Source organism: Phodopus roborovskii, unplaced genomic scaffold (assembly GCF_943737965.1).
Source record: "Phodopus roborovskii unplaced genomic scaffold, PHOROB, whole genome shotgun sequence".
NCBI classification, from domain to species: domain Eukaryota; kingdom Metazoa; phylum Chordata; class Mammalia; order Rodentia; family Cricetidae; genus Phodopus; species Phodopus roborovskii.
This window is the reverse complement of record NW_026126547.1, coordinates 1067117-1076331: the sequence shown is the minus strand read 5'-3', so window position 1 is coordinate 1076331 and position 9215 is coordinate 1067117. Positions and strand designations below refer to the sequence as shown.

The 9215-nt window shown below is 43.7% G+C and overlaps 1 protein-coding gene across 1 annotated transcript; it reads left to right on the top strand.

Moving 5' to 3' along the window:
• The first annotated feature begins 417 nt into the window (after nt 1-417).
• Nucleotides 418-8762, top strand: Purb (purine rich element binding protein B). Its single transcript, XM_051200544.1, has one exon. The coding sequence runs from the start codon at nt 546-548 to the stop codon at nt 1491-1493; it is 948 nt and encodes a 315-aa protein (XP_051056501.1). The 5' UTR covers nt 418-545; the 3' UTR covers nt 1494-8762.
• The last annotated feature ends 453 nt before the right edge of the window (nt 8763-9215 follow it).

Genomic DNA, 9215 nt, shown 5'->3' with positions numbered 1-9215 from the left:
GTCCTCGGCCCTTTCCTGTCTCTGATTCCCAGGACCACGAGGCGAGCAGCTCCACTGTTGAGTAATTCATGTTTCTCAGCTTAATGTTCTGCCTCACCACTGCCCAAAAGCAATGGAGCCATCTGATCATACACTAAAGCCCCTCTGATACCACGGATGTCAAAAAAGCATAAAGAAAGCACCCCAAGGCCAGCGGACAGAAGGCGCGACATTCAGGCACCCAGAGGGCCGCAGGGCGCTTCCCTGGCGCGGCCAGTGACGTCACCCCTGCGCCCCGCCGCCTTGCTGGGTCTTCCGGCCGGGAGGCGGCGGCGATGGGCGGGGTGGAGTGACGTCACGAGGACCGCGCGCCGGAAGCGGGCCGTGCAGCACGGAAGCCGCGGGGGCGGGGCGCGGAGGCGATGGGGGGCGGCGGCGGCCGGCGATGAGCGGCGGGCGCGCGTGAGGAGCCGGCGGGCGAGGCTGGGGGGCCCCGGAGCGCGAGCCGCAGGGCGGAGGGCGGGGGCGCGAGCGCAGCGGGCGGCGGCGAGGCGGCGGCCGAGAAGATGGCGGACGGCGACAGCGGCAGCGAGCGCGGTGGCGGCGGGCCCGGCGGCTTCCAGCCCGCGCCCCGCGGCGGCGGCGGGCCCGGCGGCGAGCAGGAGACGCAGGAGCTGGCCTCGAAGCGACTGGACATCCAGAACAAGCGCTTCTACCTGGACGTGAAGCAGAACGCCAAGGGCCGCTTCCTCAAGATCGCCGAGGTGGGCGCGGGCGGCTCCAAGAGCCGCCTCACGCTGTCTATGGCGGTGGCCGCCGAGTTCCGCGACTCGCTGGGCGACTTCATCGAGCACTACGCGCAGCTGGGTCCCAGCAGCCCGGAGCAGCTGGCGGCGGGAGCCGAGGAGGGCGGCGGGCCGCGCCGCGCGCTCAAGAGCGAGTTCCTGGTGCGCGAGAACCGCAAGTACTACCTGGACCTCAAGGAGAACCAGCGCGGCCGCTTCCTGCGCATCCGTCAGACGGTGAACCGCGGCGGCGGCGGCTTCGGCGGGGGCCCCGGGCCCGGCGGCCTGCAGAGCGGCCAGACCATCGCGCTCCCAGCGCAGGGCCTCATCGAGTTCCGCGACGCGTTGGCCAAGCTCATCGACGACTACGGGGGCGAGGATGACGAGCTGGCCGGCGGCCCGGGAGGCGGCGCCGGCGGCCCAGGGGGCGGCCTGTACGGAGAGCTCCCGGAGGGCACCTCCATCACGGTGGACTCCAAACGCTTCTTCTTCGACGTCGGCTGCAACAAGTACGGGGTGTTCCTGCGAGTGAGCGAGGTGAAGCCGTCCTACCGCAATGCCATCACCGTGCCCTTCAAGGCCTGGGGCAAGTTTGGAGGCGCCTTCTGTCGGTATGCAGATGAGATGAAAGAAATCCAGGAGCGACAGAGGGATAAGCTTTACGAGCGACGCGGTGGGGGCAGCGGCGGCGGCGATGAGTCGGAGGGTGAGGAAGTGGATGAGGATTGAAACGGCAGCTTCCCGTACTGGCCTCCCCCACCCCACCACCATCCCCCTTGGCTAGACAGTTCCCTTTCCTACTCGTCCCCAGTGAGCTAGTGGAGAGGGATCTGGGGAGGCCGCAGACGGAGAAAACAAAATTTAAAATAATATAGTTAAGAGAAATAACCATAAGGAAACAGTCACAGACAATTAGAGAAAAGCAGTTAAGTTCCAAGGAACTGCCAGCAACCTGCAAAGAGGACAGCAGCATCTCCTCACCTGCGCAAGAGTCTCAGCTTCTGTTTAAAACCGAGGTTCGTAAATTCATCAGGATGACACTGGAGGGGATAGGTTTTCGAACGTCTGGGACAAAAACCACATCTTGAGTTACCCAGACTCGTCCACTGGTAATAGTTGAATTTGTGTTGTACCTGGGCGATCTGGTCTTAGGATCCCTCCAGGCCTCACTATTGCAGCGTCTACTCCATCACCTCCATCGAAATCAGCATTTTGGATCTAGGTCTTTATGGAATCTTTGGAGAAGAAAGAGGCCTTTGCAGTTACCCGGTTCTGAGGGTACAGGTTTATGAAAAGGAATGCAGTTTTATACAATCATGGACAGGGCAAGATAAGAATTCAAGAAGCCATCGGAGAATTCAAAAAATCAATTGGATCCATTTTTAAAGAAATGGTTTTGCGTGGAACCTGGACCAAGGCCCCTGTCTTTTCTTTGCAGAATTGTTTTCCGGGATGCAGATGAATTCAGATCTCAAAGCTTGAACTAGAATCCATTACTAAAATAGTTTAACAGTTGGCCATTTTTTTTTCCAAAAAAAAAAAACAAAAGCAATTTTACAATGGGGATTGCTGAGGTAGGCACAAGAGGTCAGGCATAAAGCACAAGACGGATTATTTGAGTGGTTTGGTTGCTGCTCACTAAAGTTCTTCCCTTGATTTCTTCAATATGGAGGTCATTACCAAGAAATGGCTTACCATGAGTGAGAGCTGGGTCCCTGTGGCTCCACCACATGAGCTAGTGAATTATGGCTAATTCGGCTGTTACAGCCACTGGCTGGCTGCATTTTAAACCTAAAAACTTGACTATCTGCAAAAAGGAACAGTGTGGCTACAAGCCTGAGCTTTAATGGAATATACATCCTCACGGAGAAGTTGGAAACAACCAGAACTGAAGTCTTAATTTACCTTCAGTTTAATCTGTGGGTTTACTGAAATACTGATGATCCTCAGGTCCAGAATTCCAGCATCATTTATTCTTTTAAAATAAATTTTTAAGAACTTGATCCATTGTATTCAGTACCTCACAATCAAAGTTGGCAAATGATGGATGAATGATTCAAGCATTGCACCCGGTGGAAGCTGAAATCCATCTGTGAATGGAGCTGAAGTGACCATGAATGCTGACTCTATCCTGGAAGCATTTTTATACCATCTTGAAATTTCAACAGACTGGCGTTTGCCAGTTTATCCAGCTGTCTTTCAAGAATAAAAGTTGGGGTTTTCAAGGATCGCCTCTTCTATATTTTAAATGGATTTTCAGTATAAATGATTTTTCTAATCAAGTTAACCCCACCCCATCAAAAGGTATTCCTAGAAATGTCATAGACCTAGGCAACTTTGAATTGAATGGGAGCTAATGTTCTTTCCAAAGTTTTTCAGGTATTTGTGTGACACCTTCTCAAGAACCAGGAGGCAAGTAACCCCACCTCCACAATCTTAGTATTTCTTTTTAACTGCATGCCTGCCCTTTATTTGAGCTGCCTTTTTAATTTATTGCATATCCTTTTTATTATCTTATTTTGGTATTCGATCTATACAATCTTTTTGTATTTATTGGGAAATAAGTAATATACAAAAAGGTCATTTTCAAGTCTGTGGCTGAGAGGGAGGGAAATACTGTGTATATAAAATCAGGCTTTGAAAAAAAAATTAGACTGATTCAGAATATTGTTGATCTTAGACTTCAAAATGGGAGAGCCACAAACACTGGTGCCCTTACAGACTATTTCTCTACTCTCATCATCCACAGTAGAATTTTTAAACAGATTTTTTTAAAGCTTTTCTTTTAAATTTTTCTCCGTTGCAAAGAATGTTTCCTAAATTGTATGGGAGCAATAGTATTTTTGATGTTCTAATGACATCCGTATACTTGTACTGTATTTTGTACTACAAGGCAGCTGTTTTCAATAATGTCCTGCTGTATTTACCTATGTGTTTTGAGTGTTTGTTTCTTTGCTGCGGAGAACAAATCCCTACTTTTAGTAAAGGAGCTGAGAAGCTAGCATTAGGTTTGCAGAAACTGTTCATAGTTTCAAACTCTGAGGCAGCAATGAAAATTAAGGTTGCAGCTATTTGTTGATTGCTGTAACGTTTTCATTTTCAAATCATGTACAATTCCTGTATAGACCAACTTGTTTTCTTGCTTCAGTGGTGGTTCTGTTGCTCAGCTGCAGTGAGCCAGTTCAATTTTGCAAAGGTGCAGTACCTCTCCTTTTCAAGGGGTTGGTTTTTGTTTTTTGTTTGTTTTTTCTTTTTATTTGGCTGAATTGCAGTAACTAGCCTTGCCTTTCTATTCTGTAGAAATGACAGGGTCTTCACAATCCTTCACCAGTGGCTACTAAGCTATAATTAGCTGAATAGAAAGAATGTGGAAGTGGTCTGAGGCATATAGAGTATATGCCAAGAACACTACCATATATGGCATCAGCTTTGGTTACCAGAGAAATTTTCTTAGTCATTAGACCATATAACAGTAATATATCATATGTAAATCTTTAGATATCAATTTGAGAATCCTCCAAAAAAAGGAGCAAAGAATGCATAAGCTATGTGTTGGCAAAAGTAATTTATATTAAAATTTTGACCTGCCTTTGTAAGATTAAGTGGTAAATGTCATAGTGGTGGGTTTTTAAGTCTTAACCAATCTCTAAGGTTTATTTCTCCTGCAGGGGGTGGTTCATAGCCTCTCTTCCCACTGTAGGAAGATAGCAGAGGGATGGGGATTAATTGTAGCATTTCACTGATCCCCATTCCAGGGACTAGGGACAATAGAAATCTGCAAATGTGGAGAGTCAGCTCATAAATACTAGTTTTTTGAAGGTGTTGGTCTTTGTTAACTTCTGTCAGAAAATGGCATTGTACAAATTATGGGAAGCTACCAACTTTTCTGTTTTGTTTTTGAAGTGCTACTATGAAGATTTAGAGGGTTTTTTTTTTTTCTTTTAAATTTGGCAGATATCCCAGCTAATGAAAATAGTCACATTCCTGAGAAGTTGGAGCAAAAACTCCATTTCAAATTATTGTTGAAATGTTTGTTTCTCAGGCTACTGTATACAAACACATGTTTTTAAGAAAATCAAAGAGAAAAAAAATATCTATGCAGAGAGCCTTCTACTTCTTAATGGTTTCTATTGTCCCTCCACATCATTTCAGCAAGTCTAACGGCAGTTCTTGTCAGCAAATTCTTCAGTGCGATTACAGCACAAAACAAAACATAAATCTGCATGGCACCAAAAATCAAACAAAAGCAAACCAAAAACCCAGACACCCTATGTATCTGTTGAAGGCATGTAGGTGGTACAAATGACTGTAGCTGTGAAGTGCATACGGCTACTTGTCATGTCACTTTCCATAATTATTTACTGCAAAATGATTGAGAGGCTTTTGGTTCAGGCAGCCATTAGCCTCCTGCTTCCTTTGTTACCTCTAGATCACTTTGCAGTAAATTGCAGGTCTTTAAAGATTCAAGCTTCGGTTTTCTCAAAACAAAACAATTATCCTGTCTTACCTGAAAATGCAGGGTTGTGGGCAAAAAGAGGCTGGTTATAATAATGCCCTCATATTGAGTGGTCTGTAAATGGCTGCACACTTCAGGCACTGGAGTTGCTGAGGATGATTTGTTAATGTGACCTTGACTGGCTTTACAGGGGTGTAGAACAATCTACACAGGCGACTATTTGCATCCACCTTGCCCTTGAGGTGGATGGAAGTAAAAGAGGCTGGAGTGTGTAAGTCATGCACATAAGTATTCTTCACTGTAAATTTTGTTTTCATTTTTAACCCAATTATGGTACTTTGTCCAATGCACAACTGATCTCTCAGTAGATATTCATTTGAAAATAGTGTGGCCTTGACCAGTGAGAAGGGGAAGAAGTGACTTACGCTTGTGTTAAAATGACCTGTTTGCTGAGAGTGGTCGTTCTGCAGCACTCTTAATATGTTTTTGATTGGGGGGCGTTAATGTTTTTTGACCCTGAATTTAATTGAGTTTTCTTCTATTTTTAGGAAGTATCAGAATTGCTCTGATGAGTAACAAAGTTGACTGCTTTGATGTCCAATCTCAGGTTTTAAAATATAGTGGTATAAAAGCCCACTGTTACTAATTCTTAAGACAATTTTGATTTAGTATACCCTAAAAGTCACATGTAAGGCCTGTTCAGAGAACAGAGCCTCCATCTTTTTGCTCCTTTCCCACTTGGTACTTACTTCACTTGAAAAGGTGTCAAGTGACTTTGCATTGTATATTTCCATTTTTACCCTGACGTAGTTCTCAAAGATAAAGCACTTTTTGAACATGAAATACATGGATCATGTGTGATGTGGATCATGGTTTCTCAGGCCCCTAGATAATCCACTTCCGAGTATTGTTCTATGTAAGGAGAATAGAGATCTTTGCTAATGTTAGAAAGTTTGTATTCTTGATTAGAATGCATTTGCTAGTTTCCAATGGATGGGAGAGTAAACAATGCTGCATTCACAATTTAATGAGTTGCTTTCCCTTGAGCCTTAAGGTAACTTTCTCTTTTCTGTCAACAACAGCACTGAAGTTATAGTAAGTGAATGAGATTATCTGTTTTCAGGGTTGGTTTTAGAGTACTGTAAATCAATTAGCTGTCTTCCTAAAGAGTCATAACTCCCTTCAATACACAGGATGGTGGGTGTGGGGAGGGGGGCTAGGGAAGGGAGAGAGGTAGTTTATAGAAAAGAAAAAAGAAAAAAAGAGCCACGTTTACCTTAAATATAGAGAAAAAAGAAAAAGTTCATGTCCTGTCCTGTTGGAAATTTCAGATGTAAGGTGGAAATGGCAAAATATAATTCATTTCCCCTGCTTTTAATTTAGAAAACCTAAGTTATTTTCAAATACTGGCCCCCAGAAATTTCACGAGATAGCTAGCCTCATAAAAGGTGAATTCTGAAGGTATCTCTGACTTTGCTAGTTAAAGTTACCTTTTTCAGTCCTCACAATTTGAATTTACTAAAGGATTTAATAAACTTTTATGTGTTGTTGTCAATATTGAAAATTAAATTTGGAAAATTTATTACCCTAGTGAGTCCCATTGATGTGGGTACTCCTGACCCAAATTAAGGCCTTTATGAATGTATTTTATATTTCCTGAGGAAATAGCTACCAGTGTAATCTTGTAACCACCTGTATTCACTTTTACTTTCAATTGAAAACCAAATGCCTCTTGAATTGGACATTCCAATTTGGATAGGTAGAGAGAGCCATGTTAAAACAGTAAATGCCATATTGTAGTCTCAATAGGACTTCTAATAAAGAGAATAGAGCTTTGTTAGAAGTTAAAGCCTTTTCATGATTCTAACACTTGGAGAAAGATTTTTAACTATAAGCATGAGGTTCTATGATCAGATTTTATGTCCACTACACTACTGCCCACTGGTGTGTGGTGGATAAGAGGATCGAGAGTTGTGATCCAGAGTTCTGGAGAGAAAACAGTAGTAGGTCTGTTCAGTGTCCACTAGTGAATTGCAAAAGGCACAGGTGTGTCCATTTTCCCATCTTCAGGAACTCTTCAGTGGCTAACTTTTTCAACAAAATTCTTAGTTCTTAAAGGCAAAATATTTTGTGCCCTGTGTTGCAAGATCACGATGGTTAGTTAATCTTAGTGTTTGGAAATGGAGTGACAAGAAGTTTGTTTCTTCCCTTTTAAATGTCTGTCATAGAGAAATATAGATGCAGGAAGTCCAAGAAAATGAGCAGGATTATATCCCTGAGCACAGTGTGTTGGAGGAGTTTATAATAAACCCTTTTCTCCAAGCCCACATGTCACTATCTTTATAACCAAAGCTCTTAGGAGTCTGAAGTCAGGAGGTTGGGCAAAAAGTCTAGAGACTTGGGCTGTAGGTCATCATGACTTACTTTTTACAAAGAGTGTGGTTTTGTGTGTTTTGGTGGCAGGCAATTGTGTTTTAGTTACTTTCCCAAGACCTTGCTATCTGAAATTAGGATTGTTAGTGTATTTGGGCTTTTTTCCCCCTGAAGTTAGAACAGTTGTATCAGGCATTTACTCTTGTGAATCTTCATGCAGATGTCTTTCCAGTTTGTTAGTACAATGCAGATGACACACTTTGTGTTCTGTAGGAATCTTCCGCTGCCTGTGCTGTCTACAGTGGTCTGTTAAGCTAGGCTCTTCACTCCAAAGCTGGGACTGGTGTCCTAGTTGGGAATCTGCAGAAGTCATTTTTTGAATGAGTTAAAGCCAAATCTCAAGAACAGGAGACAACTTCCTGCTCTAGATGTACAATTAGCTTAGGTTGGAATTACTCTAAAGAGGGTTTGGAATGTCTTTAGTCTGTAAATACCAACATGCTTATTATGCATCGTGAACCAGTGTGTATGCCTGTGTATGGATTTGTAGAGCTGGTTTCTGCTTCAAGTGAAGCTGCACCTTTGATTTTATAAAGTCCCCTCCACCCAGAACCCTATAAACATTTGTAAATAGAACACTAAAATTTGTAGTGGTAGGATCAATTTGGGAAATATCTGCTGAGAGACCAAAAAGTTCATTTTTTTAAGTACCTTGGTTAAAGAGTAAAGATTATTCCTCTTATTTTTTAAAAGAAGAATGCACTTTAACAAACATAGCTGCATGGGCAATTCAACAATCCATGAAGTGCAGTACCCATCCAGAAACCACACTTCCTGAAAACCGTTCAAAGCAGAGTCCAGACGGGTTGGTGACCTCACCGCCTGTAGGTTGAAGCTCAGATTCTGATGAATTGTGAGACAAGCAGGGCTGCTTCAAAGAGGAATGTGAATACAGCCAGAAGCTTCAGACAGGTCTGTAAAATGGCGGGTCCCGTATTACCACTAACTAGCAAAACTGACAGAAAAACTCATAGAAATAAAAAGTTTAAGAATCCTTCCTGCTGGTGTGCACTCCTTCCAATAGCAGATTTTGCAAATGGAGTTTTACAGTCTATATTTAAAAAATTGTATGTTTGTAACAAATAAAGTATGCGGAAAAGTGAATGACAGCCTTGTGCCGATGTCTCTTATTTAAGGGATTATGTGGTGATTGGGGAGGGATCTGTCATCCATTGTGGTTCACAGATGGGTATGGGCTTGAGAGGGTCCCCCCACCTGAAGTGGCCTGAGGTCTAGCCACTTTGGAATCATCTGGGTTTCAATGATCCTTAGTAAGGCCTCTGCAGAGTAAGTCAGAGCAGATTGTTTTATGCTTGGTCCATAACCACTTCCTCTTTTCTGTTGTGTTATTTAGAAGGGCTCATAAAAGCTTGCTGCCCAGATGGTCCCTGGTTTATCCACAGTTGAAGGACTGACTAAGCATCAAATTAGTTCAATCTTCTCTTTCCCAAAATGATTGTGTCCAGTGGTTCTGGCCAGAGATTCTCAAGCTCTTTGTCTCTGGGACTGCTTTTACTCTTCATATACTTCTAGGCTATATCCATGGATACCTATCAGGCTAG

Excerpts from the sequence above, each read along its gene's own strand:
- Purb (XM_051200544.1), top strand. The coding sequence starts at position 546 with ATGGCGGACGGCGACAGCGGCAGCGAGCGCGGTGGCGGCGGGCCCGGC.